The 27,584-nt window shown below is 42.9% G+C and overlaps 1 protein-coding gene and 1 pseudogene across 2 annotated transcripts; both read right to left on the minus strand.

Annotated features, from left to right (window-relative positions):
- Nucleotides 1-238: 238 nt before the first annotated feature.
- On the minus strand, nucleotides 239-2,451 carry LOC125543267 (uncharacterized; annotated as a pseudogene). Its single transcript, XR_007298363.2, has 3 exons — nucleotides 2,256-2,451; nucleotides 1,943-2,130; nucleotides 239-1,183 (listed from the first exon to the last, which is right to left on the minus strand). The product of XR_007298363.2 is annotated as an uncharacterized LOC125543267 (transcript).
- Nucleotides 2,263-3,273, minus strand: LOC125543266 (uncharacterized). Its single transcript, XM_048706559.2, has 4 exons — nucleotides 2,969-3,273; nucleotides 2,735-2,859; nucleotides 2,536-2,646; nucleotides 2,263-2,451 (listed from the first exon to the last, which is right to left on the minus strand). Exons 1-3 carry the CDS (start codon nucleotides 3,198-3,200, stop codon nucleotides 2,635-2,637), a joined length of 369 nt encoding a protein of 122 aa, XP_048562516.1. The 5' UTR covers nucleotides 3,201-3,273; the 3' UTR covers nucleotides 2,263-2,451; nucleotides 2,536-2,634.
- Between the last annotated feature and the right edge of the window lie 24,311 nt (nucleotides 3,274-27,584).

Consider the following 27,584-nt stretch of genomic DNA (forward strand, 5'->3'; position numbering starts at 1 on the left):
CCAATCACCGGATGATGTATCAAAATTAGAATGAAAATATTACATATTACAAGTCAAAAACAAAATAGCAAGCAAGCAAAGAATATGCATCCACAGAACTTAGAGCATGATCACGTTTACAGCGGTTAAAACTACTACTCCCCCCGTTCCATAATATAAAAGCGTTCTTGACACTACACTAATGTCAAAAACGCTCTTATATTATAGGACGGAGGGAGTACTAAGTAGTAGAAGTCTAGAACAGCATAGGACACCTTCAGCCTTCACTTTGCCTGTCTCATACCAACATCAAAACGCACTTTGTGCTGACCAAATTGGCAAATTGTGCATGCCAAGGTTTCAACGACAGCATCACGACCACTGGATGATACAAGTCAAAAACACAATAGCAGGCAGGCAGAGAATATGCACGCATTGAGCATGTTGAGGTTTACAGCGGTTCAGCTTAACACACTGGACTATAATGCTATACTAAGTAGAAGGCACAGGACACCTTCAGCCCTTCACTTAAACCGCAGTTTGTCAGGATGCCGGCGATGGTCTTCATGTGGAGTTCTTTGGAGCAGCCTCACAAGAAACTGGCTAAGCTGAAGAACTGAGTCTTCACTTAATCGCAGTTTGCAGGAGGCCGGCGGTGGGCTTCATGCAGAGTTCTTTGGAGCAAAAAGCACCCTCACAAAAAACTGGCCATACTGAAGGATTGAGTCATCGGGAGAACTGACGGGTCCAACATACTCATCATGAAAAGTCCACTGAAACAGCGATTCATCGACTCTTAGAAGAACATCCAAATTTTCATTTCTCTTAACCGCGACAATATGTTGGAACAGTTTCACACTCCCAGATATCTTGTCATCAAACAGCACAATCTCATCGTCATAGCCAGTGCTTAAAGCAGTGAACTTCACGTGATGAGGATGGTCAACCTCTGCATAGACTTGTACTACCGCCTCAATACTTCGTGCAATGATCATGTATGTCAGGTCCAAGTTGCAATCAACACCAGGAATCCGACCACCCAGCATAATATCAAAATTTGCACGGACTTCAATCTCAGCATATGCAGAAAGTATATGCTTGTCAGCTGATCCATTCCCTTCCTTCTTTACCCAGAGATCAGTAGTGCCTCGTCCAGTACATATATTCCTCGACACGGGCTACAAAGAGGCAAGTCAAAGGATTCCTGCAATTTGATATCTTATTAGAACCCAACAAGCTACATCAACCTTCAAATACATACATTAGTACTGTACCAACAGAACAAACTCATATAAGACATGCGTGTTCGTCTAAGTCAAATATTGGGTGAAAGGAAGCAAGCATGTGACTTTAATGTCATTTTATCCCTTTGACCCCATTCATCTCGGGAGCTTAAAGATTAATGGGTACAAAATATTCACACACATTATAACCCCTCTCTCAGTCCCAAAAGAATGGGTACCTCGCTATCATACACAAAAAGCTTGCTGGTTTAAGTTATAACCATATTATTACCATGTCTCGTTCCCAAAAGTTTAAGACTGGGAAAATCACAATCAGTAACCACAGACGCCTAGTATCTTGCTGATTAAAGTTATAACCATCTTAATGCACACAAGCAGTCAACTCATGACTTGTGAAAAGAAATAGACAAAGTGCTAAACTTAAGTATATTGACCAGATGACGATTTGTATGTACATGTATTAGCACGCACATCATATAAAAACTAATGTGATCTGTTAAATGGCAGTGCTTCTTAACAGCGCAAATGCTTGCTATTGATTATTTACTTTTACAAAAAATGCAGCTCATCTCACAGATCATTTAATGGACCCAGGCAAATAATAAATAGATCCAAAACAAATCAACTTAGATGACTGACATAAAATATCATAGAGTTGAGCTGTTGAACATCATAGGTCAGCGTCCAGCAATTTTGTAAACAAAGCAAGCTTTATTTACCTGATTCACAATCTCTACAGCAGTATCTCTAGGACAGTTAAAGAGATAATTCCGTCGCTGGTCCAAGTCGTCGCAAACAGCAAGTATTCCATACACACTAATGGGATAGGAGAGCCCAGAGCTTGATAAACGCATCGAAAAGAACTGTAGCATCTGTTGCGGTGTGCGATATCCAAGAGTTGATGCAGCTGCAAACATACATTAGGAACCAAAGTGAGTTGTTAAGCAGACAGCACAAAGACAGATTACTAGGAACGAGTGGCACTTGCTGGTAGAAGTATCATGGGTCTTGTAAAGACTGTGGTAGCAGTACCCGCCATCCATGAAGCATAGAGATGTTGTGGGAGAGAGCAGTTTCATAGGAAAAGGAGGCAAAGTAGTAAAATCGTCGTGGTCCTCCCGGGCCAGAATGTCATCAAACAGTTTCGAGTATTCTCCCATCTGCTTGCAGTAGCTCTCAATCCATTCCAGCTCAATTTCCTCTGCTTCGCTCTCAGGATAGAGCTTTCCTGGAGAATCATTGTGTCATAGATCGGCAGATGATCTGTGGGTGGTTACGAGTTTTGTTTTCAACTGAATAGATAATTAGATACCTGGGCAGATTATCTTCGTGTTTGGGCTTTTGTCCTCGTAAACGACTTGAACATTGCAGTTGTCGTCGTCGTCGTCATCATCATCATCATCGCTATCGACTACTTCATTCCCTGAAGAATTAGTGTAGAATTCCGGGGGGTTAACTTAAACATAGTTGAAATTTCGGGGAAATTGAATCTAGATGTATAAATAGGTAACTGGGCAATCTTTCTCCTCCCCGTCAATCAGTCGGCCATCGCCCTCTTTCCAGTCGCTCCAGTCTGATTCGCTCTCCTCGCGTGGGAACTTGAGGTCCAGGGCATGCCAGGCAATCTGACCAGGATCTGAATATGCGCAATTACATCAAAGTAATTGATCAACTCAAACAAGATCCATCCAAAACCTTCCCGATGGAGCGTGCATAAAGTGAAGGAGTGTGCAAAGCATACGCACCTGCGACCATGCGCGCCGGCTGGTCATGGGGGTCGAGTTCGACTACATCCACCTCCTCCAGCGAATCATGGAGATCCCCTAGGTCCTCCGTGGAAGCGTAGGATGGAGTGGGAGCACGGCGAGGGAGCAGGCAAGCCGGATCCTCCGTGGAAGGGCTGGGGTAGCGGGAGGCGTGAAACGAATCCACTGTTTCCCCTGATCCCCGGCAGAATCGCATCTCCGTTGACGACATCGCAACGCGAGGGGTTCCCTTGGCGGCGGCGCGTTGGGTCGTGAACAAGACGAGGGTGGCTGTTCTTTTCCTTATATTAGGTATATACTAGGAAATATGACCGTGCGATTGCAACAGGAAGAACAAATGGCCATATAACTCAATAATCATGATTTATAACCCTCTACTCCCACACACACATAGGTCATTCAAGACTTTTTTTCAGTATTACCCCATCAGTTCTGACGCTTATCCTCTTTCCATTGAGTTCAATATTGGATCTATTTTTGATAAATCGAATTCAGCACTCTCAAGATATGCAGAAGTTGAAAATCTTATGAAAATAAATAAATAAAAACCAACTAAGTATGATTAAGTAATCGTGTTAGCTAACAATAGAATTAGGTAAATTTTGGTGCGGGGATATATCTAAACGATAAAAAATAAGCATTGACATACTCTAAATATTCAAAAGGTAAATGTTCAAAACACATATTCTTTTACATTGATTTACTGAAAAAATATGTATTTTTGGAAACGGAAGGAGAAACTCTAAGACCTAAAAAGCTATGGAGAGGCAAATCACTTACATGAGTATAGCACTATAGATGCAAAGACTCAAGTAGAATCTACAATAGCATATCCATTTTCACTACAATAAATAAAGATTTGAGATGTACATTTACAAATCCTATATGCGATCCACATACCAATATGATGATATATTAAGTTTGCTCATAGAGCTTTTTGAGAGCTCACGTGCATAGTACCTATTCAAATGAGTGTCCTAGTATACTCCTTAGAGAACAAAATGAATATAAGCTTACATATTTTTTTTACTAACATAGCAACCATGGGAAAACCATATACCACCCATTGCATCAAGAAAGAACTATTGCAGATCACCAAAAAATCATATTGAAATGGCCATGATCCCAAATATAAAACTGTAAGATGTCAATAATGTATGCAGATTTATATTCCTCTATATATTTTCATTATCCCTCTCATTGGAATATAAGATGATGTATAATTTAGCGTGTATATGAGCAAAGTTAGAAAGTAGCCAGCTATAAAATATTGGTCGGAAATATGGATCGGGTATTAAAACGCAAGACATGCTCCACCTCTTAATCAATTCATTTCATTAAGCCATTTAGCCTAGCAATAAACCACATCAAGTGTCATGAGTAGAATGAGGAAGATAGATGGACAATGCTACATTTTATAAAAATATTAATCTCGCACAAAACCGCCTACATGTAATGTAATTTTCGTCCATAAACGGCGACCGTAAACAATTATAAATCGACGGAAATTAGTACAGCAAATCTGTAATCTTGTCATCTTTGTGATGCACAACCAAATCTAAAGCTTGCTGAGGAGGGTCGTTATGATGCTTCTTGGCTAGCTTTCTACGTAGCGAAGGTTCAGTATAGATTTTAGCCCAGCCATGATGGTTCTGTTAGGAACGAAATAGGCAACTGGGAGGCTGAGATGCTTTTTTTGCGCGAGGGGGGGGGGTGCTGAGATGCTTACACACCATCAACATAAGATACTTGCTAATAAACTACATCTACCATGGGTAACATTCAAATTCCTAAAATCAGTGTGTATTCTGTAGACTTGATTCCCCCTAAAAATATGACAAACATCCACACCTCTAGACACTTCTTTCTTCTCTGAAATATCTGAAAACATACCAAGATCTGATTATAGAATAAATTTTTATGATCTGTCAAATAAGAAATTCGCATGAATATACATGATAAAACTGAAATCTCCATTGTTGATTTCTAACAACACAAAATTTGAGTCACACCTCAAATCTTCAGGCATTGGTGGTCGATTGTCGGCACAATCATAAATTAGCTAGAACCTTGTCGTGCAAATTATCAACAGAAAATGGGACTTCCTTTATCTATTGAAGGGTTACTGGATTCTGTATCCATCTAATATCCTGAAAATAGGAGGTTGCTGGGGATCTCTGCATGAATCAGAACCTGCTCCAAAGCCTGTTGTACAGTGATCCTACGATCAAATACGTGTACATGACAGTAATCCACAGCTGGCTGGCGTAACAAAATCAGTCTTATCTTGACTCATGATTCATGAACGGAGGCATAGTTGATTCATAAATTGAATAATTAGATCGAGGATTCTTCAGATGACCTAATTGCCTTGTCTTGGAGAACTGAAGAAACAAAAGAAACGTTAGTTATGAATCTTTAGCTTACATAATTGCTTCACGGATTATTCATGGGGAAAAGCTTTAGTCTGGCACCCCGGCCGTAGTACACCAAAACAACAACCTGGGTGACATGCTGGCAGCATCGTTGACCGATGAGATTGTGCGATACATAATTGTGGATTTATTGATTAGAGGAGCACGTACCTAAAGCGAGTATTGCTGCTGCTATTGTTTCCAGCAATGATGCCATGGAGCCCTGCATGTCCCCTGATTCAGATCGGCCACGCAAGGCAGCATCCTCATTGTTCAAGGACTTCACATGTAGCCTCTTTGGGAGGTAGCCAACCCTCTCGCCTGGCAACTGCACAGAACGCCGCTGGCCAGATCTCGCTTAGGTCCTGCTGGTGCTACCCGAGGTTGTACGGGGTGAGACCGAACAACTTCATGTCAGGTATGGCTCTGAACGTCATGAAAGCATAGAGATCGTGCTCAAGATTGGGCCGATGGTTGGCCCTCTCCCACATGAACAACACCTAGCCCTCGTCCTCTCTGAGTTGTCCATCGCCTGTACGCCGTACGCGCAGGTGCAGGCACCATGCTTTCGCTCGGCAACTCAACGAAGCAAAACTCCGGCCGGTCGTCGAACAGATCAGTCGACGCAGGTGGCGCCCAAGGTCAGGTTCAATCGGCCGCTGAAATCAATTGTTTGTTTGTGCAAGCACGTGCGTGAGGTGATGTTCGTCCAAGGAGGGCTCCCTTGTCCAGTTGTCCTTGATGAAGTGCCCCGTGAGATCGGGATTAGTGTATTTATTGGAAGGGTTTAGGGAAGGCGTGGAAGGTGAAGAAGAAGGAGACCATGTCTGCTGCGGCAGCGGATCGACCTCCTGTGTTTTTTATGGAGGTGGACCTGCTTATAATAGAGAGGAAGTAGGATCGATGAAAGAAGAGGAAGGATACCGAGACTCGTTTCTCGTGAGGCAACGTGTCGTGATTGCTTTTAGGGAAAGAAGGCCCAGCCCAATTAAGTACAAGAACGTACAAAAAACTAAAAATATGAACGTACAAAAATATGGATAGATTGAGTACCACCTTAGATTTTGAAAACAATATGGACGTGTTGAAAAAAAATGAAAGCGTAAATTCACGGGAAGAAGCGTATTGTGACGGTGAACCCACGGAGTCAATCCGTGCTTTATTATTAGGGAAAGATATATACATATATATACTGGGTGAGGAGCGATATAACATGTATGCGAAACCGAGGCCCAACACGGTTCGGCGCCCATTGCCTCTCGATTTGCTTCCGCCGAGTATTTCTTATTGGGAAACGCTTCCAGCTGGCTGGCCGTACTAGCGTTCGACCGGTCGCTTCGACGCGCTGGCGCTTTTGACAAAAATAGCCAACAGGAACGCGACACGGGAGCTTCTACTCCGCGCCTTTAGCGCCATCTAGCCAACTGGATCGTTTGTGGAGCAGTTTTTTTTGCGATGGTAATAGAGTTTTATTCCACAATCATAGGGCTACAATCGAGAGGCAATAGTTCCTCCACACATAGTGGATCATTTGTGGAGCAGTTGGTTCTTTTAAATTTCCAAAAGATCGTTTGTGGAGTAAAATTCAGGGCTAGATCGAGAGGACTCTGTCCACAGCTGGGAAGGAAGTTTTGGTTAAATCTGTTGCTCACGCTATATCAGTATATTCCATGTCGTGCTTCAAACTATCTAGGGGTCTGTGCGAGCATTTGAACATGTTAATCAGAAAGTTCTGGTGGGGCAGTAAGGATGACCAACACAAGCCTCACTGGGTGTCCTGGAAGGCGATGACCCAACCAAAAAGCATGGGAGGCTTGGGCTTTAAAGATTTCGAGCTCTTCAACTTAGCTATGCTATCAAGACAAGTCTGGCGCCTGCTACAGTGTCCTGATTCCTTGAGTGCGCGTTTTCTCAAGAGCATCTACTACCCAAACACCACAATTCTGCATGCTACATTGGGTAGCCATCCTAGCCAGATCCAGAGAGCCATCATGGAAGGGAAGGACGTTCTAAAATAGGGCATCATCAAGCGAATAGGTAACGGGGTGGACACCTTGATTTGGGAGGACAATTGGCTACCAAGAAAGGAAATGATGAGGCCATATGGGTGCCGGGTGCAGAATTCACCGACACATGTCTCACAGCTCATTGATGCAACCTCAGCCACATGGAACAAGCAGCTGTTGGATGAGGTGTTTCTTCCTTTCGATGTTCAAGTCATTATGAGTATCCCGCTATGCACAATGAACACACCAGATACTTGGAGCTGGATGTTTGAGAAGAAAGGCCACTTTTCTGTAAGGTCGGCCTATAACATGCCGGTAGCAACTAGGCAGAGAAGAGAGGCCTGGTTGGAAGGAACGACCACAGCATCAAGATCAAATATTGAGGAAGGATCATGGAAAGCAATATGGAAAACAGAGGTACCGGGAAAACTAAGAATGTTCCTATGGCGACTTGCAAGGCAATCACTTCCCGCGGAGGATATCAGACAGCACCGTCATATGGCCACGTCTAGTTCATGTGGATTTTGTGGTGCCCTTGATTCGTGGCATCATTCTCTACTTGACTGCACGGTATCCAGATGTACTTGGGCACTAGTCGATGAGGACTTAAGTGCTTCTTTGGTGGCCAGTACGGAGACAAATGCAAGAAATTGGTTGTTTGGCCTTATTGAAACTCTGTCGCACGATCAGTTTGTCACAGTTGCAGTCACTTTGGGCAATCTGGACATCTAGACGTAAGGCAATCCATGAGGGTATCTTTCCAACTTCACATGCAATATACACCTTTGTAAAACACTTCATTGGCGAACTGGCAGTCATCAAGGAGAAGGAGCCTAAAAGAAACGGGCCTGTCCAGACAACAAGTGCTCCTCGGAGACCTAAAGCGCCACCAGAGAACTTTGTAAAAATTCAAGTTGATGCAGCAGTCAGGGCATCAAGAGGAGGATCGGCGGCAGCGGTATGCAGAGACAGAAACGGGGTCTATCTGGGCAGCTCAGCTTTGGTAATTGTTGGAGTGGCGGACCCAGCCACCTTGGAGGCGATCGCATGCAGAGAGACCATTGCTTTGGCTCAAGATTTAAACGTGCATCAAGCTATGATCACCTCGGACTCGAAGCAAGTCATTGGAGATATTCACGGAAGAAACCAAGGAATTTATGGCCCCATCATTAGTGAAATCAAGGCTAGAGCCTCTCTTTTAAATTGTACTTTTTCTTTCGAGGGTCGTGCAACCAATAGGGATGCACATAGTTTAGCAAAATTTGCTCTCACCTTAGCTCCAGGGCGTCATGTATGGCTTGACCAGCCTCATACCCCGACTCGTATCCCACTTTTCTGTGGTTTTTGATTAAAAAAGTTTGGCTATACCCTCAAAAAAAATCTAGCCAACTGGCGCTCGCAACAGCCTCTTGCTAGGCCGCCCCACGAGCGTGTAACGCCAGCGAACAAAAATTGCTTTGGGTTTTAAACCCGCTCAGGTAACCACTAGAGGTACCTAGTGTTTGCGTTCAGGACTACCTCGACAGTAATTAAGAACAATATGGGTTGCGCGGTTCCAAAAAAATTAAAGTTCACAGATTAAGAAAAGTTTGTGTTTTTAGAAAAGAAAAGGCTCACGTATTCATAAATGTTCACAAATAATGAAAAAATTCACAGATTTGAAAAATTTCATGTGAAACAAAGAAGGTTCAAGAAAATTGAATAAAGTTTATTAATTTGAGAAAAAAAATCATCAATGTTTTAAAAAAGTTCATCATATTGAAAGAATGTTCATCGTTTTTTAAAACAGTTCATCAAATTTGAAAAAAAGTTCATCATATTTGAAAATAGTTCATCGATTTCGAATAAAGTTCACCAAATCTGAAAAAAGTTCATTGAATTTGAAAAAAGAATCATCAATTTTGGAAAAAGTTCATCGGATTAAAAAAAGTTCATCAAAATTGAAAGGAATTCATTGATTTTGAAAAAAGTTCATAGAATTTGAAAAAGGATGAGGAGAAAAGAAAAAGAAAAACCGAACTAACGTCGACAAATAAATGAATGGACTGAAGTTTTTATTCGTAGAAGTGGTCCTGGCCTGGTGGCTAAAGCCTTTCGCTCGCAGCGACGTGGTTCCAGGTTTGATCGCAAGCGAGCGGGCCCTTACACGAGTGGAGACGGGAGGGATGCGAGGCTTCAACCTCCAGTAAGCTTCTCTCTAATCTCCTCTCTTCCTTGTCCCTCTGACCTACACAACGGTGCTTCGATTCGAGGTAAGCTCTACACGAAAAAGATGCACCTCGATGCTACGATCCCATTCAGGCGATCGGTTCGTAGTTTCGTCGGCCGGAAGTTCTTTATTTTGTGTTCCCGTTTGGAGCTATTCTAGATGAATTTTATCAGATTCGTCACCCACGATCGATCATTTTAAATTTCCTTTGACCAACAGCCTAATCTCGCAGTCCCGCACAACATTCGTGTTGTAAGTTTTTGGTTTTGACGATCGTAGCTTCATCTCTCCTTGAACAACAGTCTAGTACACTCACGCCGCCATGTCGAGCTCCTCTGTCCTCTGCTCAAAGCCCTTCTATTCGCCCCTCTCGACGCTGACGCCCTTCCCCTTGATCTCCTTTCCCGCATCCTACTACACTAGAGTCGTTTCCGGTGTTGCTCATCTCGGCCTACTTCTCTGTCGCCCTCCTACTGCCCTAACGCCGCAATGGCGCGCACACTGCAGTTTGCCGCGCCACCGACGGGGTCGGTCATCTTGGAACGAGTAAAGAGACTTGTCGGTAACGATATTGAACTAGGTATGAAGATACCGACAATCGAATCTCGGGCAAGTAATATACCGATAGACAAAGGGGATTACGTATGTTGTCATAATGGTTCGACCGATAAAAATCTTCATAGAATATGTAGGAGCCAATATGGGCATCCAGGTTCCGCTATTGGTTATTGACCGGAGAGGTGTCTCGGTCATGTCTACATAGTTCTCGAACCCGTAGGGTCCACACGCTTAACGTTCATTGACGATATAGTGTTATATGAGTTATATGATTTGGTGACCGAATGTTGTTCGGAGTCCCAGATGAGATCACGGACAAGACGAGGAGTCTCTAAATGGTCGAGAGGTAAAGATCGATATATAGGACGATGGTATTTGGACACCGGAAGTGTTTCGGGACGTAGCGGGAAGGAATCGGGTCACTAAAAGGGGTTCCGGGCACCCCCCCGGCAAGTTATGGGCTTAATGGGCCAAAGGGAGGGACAAACCAGCCCACTAGGGGGCTGGTGCGCCCCTCCTCTTGTTTGGACAGCCCTAGGGAAGGAAAAGGGGGAGGGCTAGCCCCTCCTGCCTTTCCCTCTCACGGGAGAAAGGAAAGGGAGGGGCGCCACCCTCCCTTGCCTTTCCCCGCACTCCAAATAAGGAAAGAAGGGGGCGTGGCTTGGGAGGGACCCCATGTAGGATTCCTCCTACTTGGGCTCCTCCTTTGGCTGCTTCTCCCTCCCTCCCACCTATATATATATATGTGGGCGGGGAGCGCCTAGCACACAGCAGACAATTGCCTAGCCATGTGCGGCGCCCCCTCCACCATTTACACCCCCGGTCATATTTTCGTAGTGCTTAGGCGAAGCCCTGCGGAGATCACTTCACCATCACTGTCACCACGCCGTCATGCTGATGGAACTCATCTACTACCTCGACGTCTTGCTGGATCAAGAAGGCGAGGGACGTCACCGAGCTGAACGTGTGCAAAACACGGAGGTGTCGTGCATTAGGTACTTGATCGGTTGAAGCGCAAAGAAGTTCGACTACATCAAGCGCGTTGTGAAACGCTTCCGCTTACCGTCTACGAGGGTATGTAGACACACTCTCCCCCTCGTTGCTATGCATCTCCATGGATAGATCATTGTGTGTGTGTAGAAAAAAATTATTTTCCGTGCAACGATTCCCAACACCAGGATCCCGTGCGAGCTCCTTGCCGCCCGCAGGTACGCCGTGGACTAGCCACTGTGGGACACCTGGTTTCAAGATGAGCACGACATGCGCCGCGCCACCTTTTTTGCCGGTCGTGGGAGCCCGCCCCGCGTGTCCCACGATGCGCGTGCTGCGCCTTGTGCGCGCGCGCCGAGCCCGCCAAGCGTACGCGGCCGCACGAGGATCTGTGGCCTGACGCTGACGCTGACGCCTGAAAGTGCACGTAGTCCCCATGTGTGGTTCTGGTAATTGATGACAATCCTAATGGACTAGTGTTTGCATTGAGTTATACATTTGAAGGAAAGTCCCATTGGCAATGCATGAGGAATATTGGATGAACTGAAGGATGTAATCCATCAATACAAACATATGCATTGTGACTTGATAATGAATGACAATTCCTATGAAGAAACAAAGGCATCAAGAGACATATGAAAGTTTGTTCCATGGGTAATGCAATAAGAAGATTGAATGAATTCAAAATGAATGCCATCTACATTCATCGAGATTGAGATCAATGACTAAATCATGATGGATCAAGTTCTCGAGTGAATGACTAAAGAGAAGAATTCCCATATGGCTTGAAGATTAGAAGCATGATGCTCTCATATGTTGAGTCATGTATGATTATGTCTTGAAGCAAGTAATTCAAGTGAAGAATTTATTGTACCTCTTAAGAGTTCAATATGGCCTTCAAGACATCAAGATTAATCATGGAGCAAAGATAAATGTGACCTAGATGAAGATCGAAGATTGAATTCAAATATGTTCAACACACAAGCACAAATAATGTACCACATGGGTTTTTGTGGTATGGTACGTAATGGTCAATTACATTATGTGTACTAACCCATACTATGTGTTTTCTATATCTATGTGGGTTAGGTGACTCTCATGGGCTTGCATCAAGATGAAGATTCCTATTATCCATGAGAGGATGACATCAAGTAATGGCGATCATACTTAACAAGGGCATGTTCAAGATAAGCATCCTGAAGTATTACATGCTTGAAGCTTGTGGATGATCACATGATGGACATATGCAGATGGGATACAATGAAGTTGTCCCCGCATGGCTTATGTGGGAGCTATTTCAAGTCTTCATCAAATGATATGATCAACCTTATGCTTCCATCTTGAGCCAAGAATAAATTTCAACATTAAGCTCAAATGGAATTCTCTATTCAAAGGTATTAGTTCCTTTGGTTGTAGTTGCATGGATCAACGACCATCCCAAAAAGGTATATGCCCAAGAATGAATTTCTAGGAGATATCTAGTGTATCCATTTTATGTTTCTTGAGTTATAGGGATCCCACACTATTAATAGGGGATCAAAGGGGTTCTTCATGGATTTTCTCAAGTCAACATCTTCTATACACAATTCCACTCCTATCATACATTCTAGAGTAAAATCCCAAGCCAAAAAGGGTTCCACAAATTCTATGCTCAAACCTTTGCATTGACTCCATCATCCATTTTGTTTGATATTGGCTAGTTATCTATGTGAGGACCTGGAGCTTTTCAATAGCTACAAAATGAGCCCAAGATCATCAAAATCGGAGTCCGTATGAAAAAGTTATGCATGTTTTACTTTCGGTATGCTGGTTGTTTTCTGTGAGGACGGAAGTTCCGGTGGCCGGAAGTTCTGGGCAGGTTCCGGGCTAGACCGAAAGTTTCCATACATCTGGCCGAAGGGAGCCCGGAAGTTCCCGGCCTTCCAGAGGTTCCGGGGGCCAGAAGTTTCGGGTTGCGTTTTTCTGAGCATAACGGGCAGATTTGGTGAGGCACTATATAAGGTACCTGATGACCCACAAGTGCAGGGGATCTATCATAGTCCTTTCGATAATTAAGAGTGTCGAACCCAACGAGGAGCAGAAGAAAATGACAAGTGGTTTTTAGTAAGGTATTCTCTGCAAGCACTGAAATTATCGATAACAGATAGTTTTGTGATAAGGTAATTTGTAACGGGTAACAAGTAATGGAAGTAAACAAGGTGCAGCAAGATGGCCCAATCCTTTTTGTAGCAAAGGACAAGCCTGGACAAACTCTTATATAGAGAAAAGCGCTCCGAGGACACATGGGAATTATCGTCAAGCTAGTTTTCATCACGCTCATATGATTCACGTTCGTTACTTTGATAAGTTGGTATGTGGGTGGACCGGTGCTTGGGTGATGTCCTTCCTTGGACAAGCATCCCACTTATGATTAACCCCTATTGCAAGCATCCTCAACTACAAAAGAAGTATTAAGGTAAACCTAACCATAGCCTGAAACATATGGATCCAAATCATCCCCTTACGAAGCAACTCATAAACTAGGGTTTAAGCTTCTGTCACTCTAGCAACCCATCATCTACTTATTACTTCCCAATGCCTTCCTCTAGGCCCAAACAATGGTGAAGTGTCATGTAGTCGACGTTCACATAACACCACTAGAGGAGAGACAACATACATCTCATCAAAATATCGAACGAATACCAAATTCACATGACTACTTATAGCAAGACTTCTCCCATGTCCTCAGGAACAAACGTAACTACTCACAAATCATATTAATGTTCATAATCAGAGGGGTATTAATATGAATAAAGGATCTGAACATATGATCTTCCACCAAATAAACCAACTAGCATCAACTACAAGGAGTAATCAACATTACTAGCAACCCACATGTACCAATCTGAGGCTTTGGGACAAAGATTGGATACAAGAGATGAACTAGGGTTTTAGAGGAGATGGTGCTGGTGAAGATGTTGATGGAGATTGACCCCCTCCCGATGAGAGGATCGTTGGTGATGACGATGGCGATGATTTCCCCCTCCCGGAGGGAAGTTTCCCCAGCAGAACAACTCTGCCGGAGCCCTAGATTGGTTCCGCCTCGTGGCGGCGGAGTTTCTTCCTGAAAGCTTGCTTGTGATTTTTTCCAGGGCGAGAGACTTCATATAGCCAAAGATGGGCACCGGAGGCCTGCCAGGGGGCCATGAGGCAGGGGGCGCGCCCAGGGGGTAGGCGCGCCCCCCACCCTCGTGGATGGTGGGTGGCCCCCCTCTGGTACTTTCTTCGCTCAGTATTTTTTATTAATTCCAAAAATAACTTTCGTGGAGTTTCAGGACTTTTGAATTTGTGCAGAATAGGTCTCTAATATTTGCTCCTTTTCCAGCCCAAAATTCCAGCTGCCGGCATTCTCCCTCTTCATGTAAACCTTGTAAAATAAGAGAGAATAGGCATAAGTATTATGACATAACATGTAATAACAGCCCATAATGCAATAAATATCGATATAAAAGCATGATGCAAAATGGACATATCAACTCCCCCAAGCTTAGACCTCGCTTGTCCTCAAGCGGAAGCCGATAACGATGAATATGTCCACATGTTTAGAGGTAGAGGTGTCGATAAAATAAAATATGGACATGAGGGCATCATGATCATTCTTATAAAAACAACATATATGGATATTGTTGAAGGAAATATGCCCTAGAGGCAATAATAAAGTTATTATTTATTTCCTTATATCATGATAAATGTTTATTATTCATGCTAGAATTGTATTAACCGGAAACATGATACATGTGTGAATACATAGACAAATAGAGTGTCACTAGTATGCCTCTACTTGACTAGCTCATTGATCGAAGATGGTTATGTTTCCTAACTATAGAAAAAGAGTTGTCATTTGATTAATGAGATCACATCATTAGGAGAATGATGTGATTGACTTGACCCATTCCGTTAGCTTAGCACTCCATCGTTTAGTGTGTTGCTATTGATTTCTTCATGACTTATACATGTTCCTATGACTATGAGATTATGCAACTCCCGTTTATCGGAGGAACACTTTGTGTGCTACCAAACATCACAACGTAACTGGGTGATTATAAAGGTGCTCTAGGTGTCTCCGAAGGTACTTGTTGGGTTGGCGTATTTCGAGATTAGCATTTGTCACTCCGATTGTCAGAAAGGTATCTCTGGGCCCTCTTGGTAACACACATCACTTAAGCCTTGCAAGCATTGCAACTAATGAGTTACTTGCGGGATGATGTATTACAGAACGAGTAAAGAGACTTGCCTGTGACGAGATTGAACTAGGTATTGAGATATCGACGATCGAATCTCGGGCAAGTAACATACCGATGACAAAGGGAACAACGTATGTTGTTATGCGGTCTGACCGATAAAGATCTTACAAGAATATGTGGGAGCCAATATGAGCATCCAGGTTCCGCTATTGGTTATTGACCGGAGGCGTGTCTCGATCATGTCTACATAGTTCTCGAACCCGTAGGGTCCGCACGCTTAATGTTTTGATGACAGTTATATTATGAGTTTATATGTTTTGATGTACTGAAGGTTGTTCGGAGTCCCAGATGTGATCACGTACATGACGAGGAGTCTCAAAATGGTCGAGACATGAAGATTGATATATTGGAAGCCTATGTTTGGATATCGGAAGTGTTTCGGGTGAAATCGGGATTTTACCAGAGTACCGGGAGGTTACGGGAACCCCCTGGGAGCTTAATGGGCCATAGTGGGCCTTGTGGAGAAGAGGAGAGGCGGCCAGGGCAGGGCCGCGCGCCCCTCCCCCCTAGTCCGAATAGGACAAGGAGAAGGGGGTGGCGCCCCCTTTCCTTCCTCTCTCCCTCCTCTTTCCCCCTCCTCTCCTAGTCCAACAAGGAAAAGGGAGGGAGTCCTACTCCCGGTAGGAGTAGGACTCCTCCTGGCGCGCCCCCTCTAGGCCGGCCGCACCTCCCCCCTTGCCCCTTTATATACGGGGGCAGGGGGGCACCCTATAGAGACACAATTGATCGTTTGATCTTTTAGCCGTGTGTGGTGCCCCCCTCCATGATAGTCCACCTCGATAATACTGTAGCGGTGCTTAGGGGAAGCCCTGCTTCAGTAGAACATCATCATCGTCACCACGCCGTCATGCTGACGAAACTCTCCCTCAACACTCGGCTGGATCGGAGTTCGAGGGACGTCATCTGGATGAACTTGTGCTGAACTCGGAGGCGCCATGCGTTCGGTACTTGATCGGTCAGATAGTGAAGACGTACGACTATATCAACCGCGTTATGCTAACGCTTCCGCTTTTGGTCTACAAGGGTACGTGGACAACACTCTCCCCTCTCATTGCTATGCATCACCATGATCTTGCGTGTGCGTAGGATTTTTTTTGAAATTACTATGTTCCCCAACAGTGGCATCCGAGCCAGGTTTTATGCGTAGATGTCATATGCACGAGTAGAACACAAGTGAGTTGTGGGCGATATAAGTCATACTGCTTACCAACATGTCATACTTCGGTTTGGCGGTATTGTTGGATGAAGCAGCCAGGACCGACATTACGCGTACGCTTACGCGAGACTGGTTCTACCGACGTGCTTTGCACACAGGTGGCTGGCGGGTGTCAGTTTTCCAACTTTAGTTGGACCGAGTGTGGCTACGCCCGGTCCTTGCGAAGGTTAAAATAGCACCAACTTGACAAACTATCGTTGTGATTTTGATGCGTAGGTAAGAACGGTTCTTGCTAAGCCCGTAGCAGCCATGTAAAATTTGCAACAACAAAGTAGAGGACGTCTAAGTTGTTTTTGCAGGGCATGTTGTGATGTGATATGGTCAAGACATGATGCTAAATTTTATTGTATGAGATGATCATGTTTTCTAATCGAGTTATCGGCAACTAGCAGGAGCCATATGGTTGTCATTTTATTGTATGCAATGCAATCGCCCTGTAATGCTTTACTTTATCACTAAGCGGTAGCGATAGTCATAGAAGCATAAGATTGGCGAGAAGACAATGATGCTACGATGGAGATTAAGGTGTCACGTCGGTGACGATGGTGATCACGACGGTGCTTCGGAGATGGAGATCACAAGCACAAGATGATGATGGCCATATCATATCACTTATATTGATTGCATGCGATGTTTATCTTTTATGCATCTTATCTTGCTTTGATTGACGGTAGCATTATAAGATGATCCCTCACTAAATTATCAAAGTATAAGTGTTCTCCCTAAGTATGCACCGTTGCGAAAGTTCTTCGTGCTGAGACACCACATGATGATCGGGTGTGATAGGCTCTACGTTCAAATACAACGGGTGCAAAACAGTTGCACACACGGAGTACTCAGGTTAAACTTGACGAGCCTAGCATATAACAGATATGGCCTTGGAACACGGAGACCGAAAGGTTGAGCGTGAATCATATAGTAGATATGATCAACATAGTGATGTTCACCATTGAAACTACTCCATCTCATGTGATGATCGGACATGGTTTAGTTGATCTGGATCATGTGATCACTTAGAGGATTAGAGGGATGTCTATCTAAGTGGGAGTTCTTAAGTAATATGATTAATTGAACTTAAATTTATCATGAACTTAGTACCTGATAGTATCTTGCTTGTCTATGTTGATTGTAGATAGATGGCCCATGCTGTTGTTCTGTTGAATTTTAATGCGTTCCTTGAGAAAGCAAAGTTGAAAGATGATGGTAGCAATTACAAGGACTGGGTCCGTAACTTGAGGATTATCCTCATTGCTCCACAGAAGAATTACGTCCTGGAAGCACTGCTGGGTGCTAGGCCTGCTGTAGATGCAACTGACGACGTTAAGAACATCTGGCAGAGCAAAGCAGATGACTACTCGATAGTTCAATATGCCATGATTTACGGCTTAGAACCGGGACTTCAACAACGTTTCGAACGTCATGGAGCATATGAGATGTTCCAAGAGTTGAAGTTAATATTTCAAGCAAATGCCCGGATTGAGAGATATGAAGTCCCGAATAAGTTCTACAGCTGCAAGATGGAGGAGGATAGTTCTGTCAGTGAGCATATACTCAAGATGTCTGGGTACTGCAATCACTTGATTCAACTGGGAGTTAATCTTCTGGATGATAGCATCATTGACAGAATTCTCCAATCACTGCCACCAAGCTACAAGAGCTTCGTGATGAACTATAATATGCAAGGGATGGATAAGACAATTCCCGAGCTCTTCGCAATGCTAAAGGCAGCGGAGGTAGAAATCAAGAAGGAGCATCAAGTGTTGATGGTCAATAAGACCACCAGTTTCAAGAAAAAGGGCAAAGGGAAGAAGAAGGGGAACTTCAAGAAGAACATCAAGCAAGTTGCTGCTCAGGAGAAGAAACCCAAGTCTAGACCTAAGCCTGAGACCGAGTGCTTCTACTGCAAGCAGACTGGTCACTAGAAGCGGAACTGCCCCAAGTATTTGGCGGATAATAAGGATGGCAAGGTGAACACAGGTATATGTGATATACATGTTATCGATGTGTACCTTACTAATGCTCACCGTAGCACCTGGGTATTTGATACTGGTTCTGTTGCTAATATCTGCAACTCGAAACAGGGGCTACGGATTAAGCGAAGATTGGCTAAGGACGAGGTGACGATGCGTGTGGGAAATTGTTCAAAGTCGATGTGATCGCGGTCGGCACGGTGCCAGCGTTGAGCATGAACACTATATCTGGATCTTGTTTGATGCGAGATGGTTATTCATTTAAATCAGATAATAATGGTTGTTCTGTTTATATGAGTAATATCTTTTATGGTCATGCACCCTTGAAGAGTGGTCTATTTTTGTTGAATCTCGATAGTAGTGATACACATATTCATAATATTGAAGCAAAAAGATGCAGAGTTGATAATGATAGTGCAACTTATTTGTGGCACTGCCGTTTAGGTCATATCGGTGTAAAGCGCATGAAGAAACTCCATACTATGGACTTTTGGAACCACTTGATTATGAATCACTTGGTACTTGCGAACCGTGCTTCATGGACAAGATGACTAAAACGCCGTTTTCCGGAACTATGGAGAGAGCAACAGATTTGTTGGAAATCATACATATAGATGTATGTGGTCCGATGAATGTTGAGGCTCGTGGCGGATATCGTTATTTTCTCACCATCACAGATGATTTAAGCAGATATGGGTATATCTACTTAATGAAACATAAGTCTGAAACGTTTGAAAAGTTCAAAGAATTTCAGAGTGAAGCTGAAAATCATCTTAACAAGAAAATAAAGTTTCTACGATCTGATCGTGGAGGAGAATATTTGAGTGATGAGTTTGGTCTTGATTTGAAACAATGCGGAATAGTTTCACAACTCACGCCACCCGGAACACCACAGCGTAATGGTGTGTCCGAACGTCATAATCATACCCTACTAGATATGGTGCGATATATGATGTCTCTTACTGATTTACGGCTATCGTTTTGGGGTCATGCTTTAGAGACGGCCGCATTCACGTTAAATAGGGCACCATCGAAATCCATTGAGACGACGCCTTATGAACTATGGTTTGGCAAGAAACCAAAGTTGTCGTTTATGAAAGTTTGGGGCTGCGATGCTTATGTGAAAAAGCTTCAACCTGATAAGCTCGAACCCAAATCAGAGAAATGTGTCTTCATAGGATACCCAAAGGAGACTATTGGGTACACCTTCTATCACAGATCCGAAGGCAAGACTTTTGTTGCTAAATTCGGAGTTTTTCTAGAGAAGGAGTTTCTCTCGAAAGAAGTGAGTGGGAGGAAAGTAGAACTTGATGAGGTAATTGTACCTGTTCCCTTATTGGAAAGTAGTTCATCACAGAAACCGGTTTCTGCGACACCTACACCTATTAGTGAGGAAGTTAATGATGATGATCATGAAACTTTAGATCAAGTCGTTACTGAACCTCGTAGGTCACCCAGAGTAAGATCCGCACCAGAGTGGTATGGTAATCCTGTTCTGGAAGTTATGTTACTAGACCATGACGAACCTATGAACTATGAAGAAGCGATGGTGAGCCCAAATTCCGCAAAATGGCTTGAGGCCATGAAATCTGAGATGGGATCCATGTATGAGAACAAAGTGTGGACTTTGGTTGACTTTCCCGGTGATCGGCAAGCAATTGAAAATAAATGGATCTTGAAGAAGAAGACTGACGCTGACGGTAATGTTACTGTCTGTAAAGCTCGACTTGTTGCAAAAGGTTTTTGACAAGTTCAAGGGATTGACTACGATGAGACCTTCTCACCCGTAGCGATGCTTAAGTCTGTCTGAATCATGTTAGCAATTGCCACATTTTATGATTATGAAATTTGGCAAACGGATGTCAAAACTGCATTCCTAAATGGATTTCTAGAAGAAGGGTTGTATATGATGCAACCGGAAGGTTTTGTCGATCCAAAGGGAGCTAACAAAGTGTGCAAGCTCCAGTGATCCATTTATGGACTGGTGCAAGCCTCTCGGAGTTGGAATAAATGCTTTGATAGTGTGATCAAAGCATTTGGTTTTGTACAGCCTTTTGGAGAAGCCTGTATTCACAAGAAAGTGAGTGGGGGCTCTGTGGCATTTCTAATATTATATGTGGATGACATATTGTTGATTGGAAATGATATAGAATTTCTGGATAGCATAAAGGGATACTTGAATAAGAGTTTTTCAATGAAAGACCTCGGTGAAGCTGCTTATATATTGGGCATCAAGATCTATAGAGATAGATCAAGACGCTTAATTGGACTTTCACAAAGCACATACCTTAACAAAGTTTTGAAGAAGTTCAAAATGGATCAAGCAAAGAAAGGGTTCTTGCCTGTGTTACAAGGTGTAAAGTTGAGTAAGACTCAATGCCCGACCAATGCAGAAGATAGAGAGAAAATGAAAGATGTTCCCTATGCTTCAGCCATAGGCTCTATCATGTATGCAATGCTGAGTACCAGACCTGATGTGTGCCTTGCTATAAGTCTAGCAGGGAGGTACCAAAGTAATCCAGGAGGGGATCACTGAACAACGGTCAAGAACATCCTGAAATACCTGAAAAGGACTAAGGATATGTTTCTCGTTTATGGAGGTGATAAAGAGCTCATCGTAAACGGATACGTTGATGCAAGCTTTGACTGATCCGGACGATTCTAAATCGCAAACCGGATACGTGTTTACATTGAACGGTGGAGCTGTCAGTTGGTGCAGTTCTAAACAAAGCATTGTGGCAGGATCTACGTGTGAAGCGGAGTACATAGCTGCTTCGGAAGCAGCAGATGAAGGAGTCTGGATGAAGGAGTTCATATCCGATCTAGGTGTCATACCTAGTGCATCGTGTCCAATGAAAATCTTTTGTGACAATACTGGTGCAATTGCGTTGGCGAAGGAATCCAGATTTCACAAGAGAACCAAGCACATCAAGAGATGCTTCAATTCCATCCGGGATTTAGTCCAGGTGGGGGACATAGAAATTTGCAAGATACATACGGTTCTGAATGTTGCAGACCCGTTGACTAAGCCTCTTCCACGATCAAAACATGATCAGCACCAAGGCTCCATGGGTGTAAGAATCATTACTGTGTAATCTAGATTATTGACTCTAGAGCAAGTGGGAGACTAAAGGAAATATGCCCTAGAGGCAATAATAAATTTATTATTTATTTCCTTATATCATGATAAATGTTTATTATTCATGCTAGAATTGTATTAACCAAAACATGATACATGTGTGAATACATAGACAAACAGAGTGTCACTAGTATGCCTCTACTTGACTAGCTCATTGATCGTAGATGGTTATGTTTCCTAACCATAGACAAAGAGTTGTCATTTGATTAATGAGATGACATCATTAGGAGAATGATGTGATTGACTTGACCCATTCCGTTAGCTTAGCACTCAATCGTTTAGTATGTTGCTATTGCTTTCTTCATGACTTATACGTGTTCCTATGACTATGAGATTATGCAACTCCCGTTTACCGGAGGAACACTTTGTGTGCTACCAAACGTCACAACGTAACTGGGTGATTATAAAGGTGCTCTACAGGTGTCTCCGAAGGTACTTGTTGGGTTGGCGTATTTCGTGATTAGGATTTGTCACTCCGATTTTCGGAAAGGTATCTCTGGGCCCTCTCGATAATGCACATCACTTAAGCCTTGCAAGCATTGCAACTAATGAGTTAGTTGCGGGATGATGTATTACAGAACGAGTAAAGAGACTTGCCGGTAATGAGATTGAACTAGTTATTGAGATACCGACGATCGAATCTCGGGCAAGTAACATACCAATGACAAAGGAAACAACGTATGTTGTTATCCGGTCTGACCGATAAAGATCTTCGTAGAATATGTGGGAGCCAATATGAGAATCCAGGTTCTGTTATTGGTTATTCAGCGGAGATGTGTCTCGGTCATGTCTACATAGTTCTCGAACCCGTAGGGTCCGCACGCTTAACGTTTCGATGACAGCTATATTATGAGTTTATATGTTTAGATGTACCGAAGGTTGTTCGGAGTCCCGGATGTGATCACGGACATGATGAGGAGTCTCGAAATGGTCGAGACATGAAGATTGATATATTGGAAGCCTATGTTTGGATATCGGAAGTGTTCCGGGTGAAATCGGGATTTTACCGGAGTACTGAGAGGTTACTGGAACCCCCCGGGAGCTTAATGGGCCATAGTGGGCCTTGTGGAGAAGAGGAGAGGCGGCCAGGACAGGGCCGCGGCCCCCTCCCCCTAGTCCGAATAGGACAAGGAGAAGGGGACGGCGCCCCCCCTTTCCTTCCTCTCTCCCTCCTCTTTCCCCCTCCTCTCCTAGTCCAACAAGGAAAAGGGAGGGAGTCCTACTCCCGGTAGGAGTAGGACTCCTCCTGGCGCGCCCCCTCTAGGCTGGCCGCAGCTCCCCCTTGCTCCTTTATATACGGGGGCAGGGGGGTACCCTAGAGAGACACAATTGATCGTTTGATCTTTTAGCTATGTGCGGTGCCCCCTCCATGATAGTCCACCTCGATAATACTGTAGCGATGCTTAGGGGAAGCCCTACGTCAGTAGAACATCATCATCGTCACCACGCCGTCGTGCTGATGAAACTCTCCTTCAACACTCGGCTAGATCGGAGTTCGAGGGACGTCACCGGGCTGAACGTGTGCTGAACTCGGAGGTGCCGTGCGTTCGGTACTTAATCGGTCGGATCATGAAGACGTACGACTACATCAACCACGTTGTGCTAACACTTCCGCTTTCGGTCTACGAGGGTACGTGGACAACACTCTCCCCTCTCATTGCTATGCATCACCATGATCTTGCGTGTGTGTAGGATTTTTTTTGAAATTACTACGTTCCCCAACAATTTTCATCTGAGTTCTTATGCTCAAGTAACAATCTATTCACAATGTCAAGTATGAATCAGAAACTTCATTGAGAACTAGCAAACTATGATCTCGGTCATTGAAGCAATTGCAATTTATCATAACATCGTAAAGAGTCAATATAAGAGCTTTTCAGCAAGTCCACATACTCAACTATCATTTAGTCTTTCACAATTGCTAACACTCACGCAATACTTATGGGTATGGAGTTTTAATTGGACACAGAGAAAGATATGGGCTTATAGTGTTGCCTCCCAACCTTTTACCTCAAGGGTAATGTCAACAATAATAATTCATGCTAACTTACATCCAATTGGATATATATATCAGGATCTTTCCAACACAAGGCGCTTGCCAAAGGATAAAATGTAAAAAAGGAAAGGTGAATATCACCATGACTCTTGTATAAGGTAAGAGACAAAAGTAAAAGATAAGCTCTTCGCAGAGGGAAGCAAAGGTTGTCATGTGCTTTTATGGGTGGATGCACGAAATCTTAATGCAAAAGAACGTCACTTTATATTGCCACTTGTGATATGAACCTTTATTATACAGTCCATCACTTTTATTGCTTCCATATCACAAGATCGTATAAAGTTTATTTTCTCCACACTAATAAATCATACATATTTAGAGAGCAATTTTTATTGCATGCAACATGACAACTTACTTGAAGGATCTTACTCAATCCATAGGTAGATATGGTGGACACTCATGGCAAAACTGGGTTTAAGGGTATTCAAAAGCACAAGTAGTATCTCTACTTGGTGCAAAGAATTTGGCTAGCATGAGGGGGAAAGGCAAGCTCAACATGTTGGATGATCCATGGCAACATACTTTATCTTAGATATAAGAAAACATAACCCATTATGTGGTCTTCCTTGTCCAACATCAACTCTTTAGCAGGTCATATTTTAATGAGTGCTCACAATCATAAAAGATGTCCAAGATAGTATATTTTTATGTGAAAACCTCTCTTTCTTTATTACTTCCTACTAATTGTAACGATGACCAAAACTATGTTTGTCAACTCTCAACTACTTTTATTCATCATACTCTTTATATGTGAAGTCATTACTCTCCATAAGATCAATATGATCTCTTTACTTCTTTTTATTCTTTCTCTTTTCTTTTATTCCCTCACGATCATAGCAAGATAATCTAGCCCTTGACTCAACACTAATCTTTATTATATATAGCTCACGGACTCGATTACATAGAAGGATCATAAAGCAAAAATCAAAACTAAATCGTACTAAAACTTTATTCTACTAGATCAAGATATTACCAAAAGGATCGAAATAAGAAAAACGGTAAAGATAGGAGTGTGATGGTGATACGATACCGGGGCACCTCCCCCAAGCTTGGCAGTTGCCAAGGGGAGTGCCGATACCCGATACTCAGTTTTCCTTCCTCAGAGGTGGTGAGGAGGGTGATGATGAAGAGAACTGTGCCTTCAGCTTTTTCACATTGTAATTGAGAAGAGCAATTTCCTCCTTCAAATCATCGACCTCAGATTCCAGCTTCAAAATCTTGCTTTTCTGCCGAAAACGAGAAGGAATAGATCGGTTGTTAGACAGTTTAGCCCTCTTAGGGAGACTAGATTTCTTGAACTTCACGTGCATATCCCTAGGTTGAGGTAGAGGAACATCCTCCCCCTCTAAACTTGAATCATTGACCCTCCTCGAATGAGCATCCTCCTCATCATCCGTAGTTCGATCACAAGGAGATAGGTCCCCATAGGTCTTTGGGTCAGCAATGAGATGTGAGACATAGCTCTCTCCGTCGGAGTCCTGAGATGACATCTTGCTCTAAATCTACAACAGAAACATGTCGAAACAAAAAATAGAGGATATTTGCATGGTACGATGGTCAAAACCTTCGGGAGATTATATAATGAATTTTTACCGACTAAAAGAAGTATCGTGCAAGAAAACGGAGTCCGGAGAGCACACGAGATGCCCACGAGGCAGGGGGCACGCCCAGGGGGGTAGGGCGCGCCCTCCACCCTCGTGGAAGCCTGGTGTCCTTCCCGGACTACTTCTTATTTTCCTATTTTCTTAAATATTCCAGAACGGAGAAAAATTGCCATTAAAACTGTTTTGGAGTCGGTTTACTTACCGTACCACATACCTATTCCTTTTCGGAGTCTGAAATGTTCTGGAAAGTGTCCCTTATGTATTCCTCCGGGGTTATGGTTTCAATAACATTAGTTTCAACATTTATAGGATTACCTGAGATATAATGTTTGATTATTTGGCCGTTCACCACCTTTGGATTTGTGCCTTCGAAGTTGTTGATTTTTATGGCATCGGAACGATAAACCTCCTCGATAACGTAAGGACTTTCCCATTTAGAGAGAAGTTTTCCTACAAAAAATCTTAAACGAGAGTTGAATAGCAACACATAATCAGCTACATTAAACTCACGCTTTTGTATCCTTTTGTCAGGCCATCTTTTAACTTTTTCTTTAAATAGTTTGGCATTCTCATAGGTTTGGGTTCTCCATTCATCAAGTGAGCTAATGTCAAATAGTCTCTTCTCACCGGCAAGTTTGAAATCATAAATGAGCTCTTTAATGGCCCAATATGCCTTATGTTCTAGTTCGAGAGGTAAGTGACATGCCTTTCCATAAACCATTTTATACGGAGACATACCCATTGGATTTTTATATGCAGTTCTATAGGCCCATAAAGCATCATCAAGTTTCTTGGACCAATTCTTTCTAGATCTATTAACAGTCTTTTGCAAAATTAATTTGAGCTCTCTATTACTCAATTCTACTTGACCACTAGACTGTGGGTGATATGGGGATGCAATTCTATGATTAACATCATACTTAGCAAGAATTTTATGAAAAGCACCATGAATAAAATGTGAACCACCATCAGTCATTAAATATCTAGGGACTCCAAACCTCGGAAAAATAACTTCTTTAAGCATCTTAATAGAGGTGTTATGATCAGCACTACTAGTTGGAATAGCTTCTACCCACTTAGTAATGTAATCAACAGCAACTAAAATATGTGTATACCCATCAGAGGAAGGAAACGGTCCCATATATCAAAGCCCCAAACATCAAATGGTTCAATAACGAGTGAATAATTCATAGGCATTTCTTGACGTCTACTAATATACCAATTCTTTGACATTCATCACAAGATAAGACAAACTTACATGCATCTTTGAAGAGAGTAGGCCAATAAAAACCGGATTGCAATACCTTATGTGCAGTTCTATCTCCAGCGTGGTGTCCTTCATAAGCTTCGGAGTGACACTTGCGTAAGATCTGTTCCTATTCATGCTCAGGTATACAACGTTTGATAACACCATCTACTCCTTCTTTATAAAGGTGTGGGTCATCCCAGAAATAATGTCTTAAATCATAGAAAAACTTTTTCTTTTGCTCGTATGTGAAACTAGGTGGTATAAATTTAGCAACAATGTAATTAGCATAATCAGCATACCATGGAGCAGCACGAGAAGCATTTATGATAGCTAATTGTTCATCAGGAAATCTATCATCAATAGGTAGTGGGTCATCAAGAACATTCTCTAACCTAGACAAGTTGTCTGCAACGGGGTTCTCAGCTCCCTTTCTATCAATAATATGCAAATCAAATTCTTGTAGCAAGAGAACCCATCTAATAAGTCTAGGTTTAGCATCTTTCTTTTCCATAAGGTATTTAATAGAAGCATGATCAGTGCGAACAGTTACTCTAGAATCAACAATATAAGGTCTGAACTTATCACAAGCAAATACAACTACTAAAAATTCTTTTTCAGTAGTAGCATAATTTCTCTGGGCATTGTGTAGAGTTTTACTAGCATATTGGATAACATTTAATTTCTTATCAACTCTTTGTACTAGAACAACACCTACAGCATAATCGCTAGCATCACACATAATTTCAAAGGGTAAATGCCAATCAGGTGGCTGAACAATAGGTGCAGAAATCAAAGCTTTCTTAAGTATTTCAAATGCTTCTACACAATCATCATCAAAGACAAAAGGAATATCTTTTTGTAAGAGATTAGTTAGAGGCCTGGAGATTTTAGAGAAGTCCTT

Source organism: Triticum urartu, chromosome 3A (genome assembly GCF_056163025.1).
Source record: "Triticum urartu cultivar PI428250 chromosome 3A, HENAU_Tu73, whole genome shotgun sequence".
NCBI classification, from domain to species: Eukaryota; Viridiplantae; Streptophyta; class Magnoliopsida; order Poales; family Poaceae; genus Triticum; species Triticum urartu.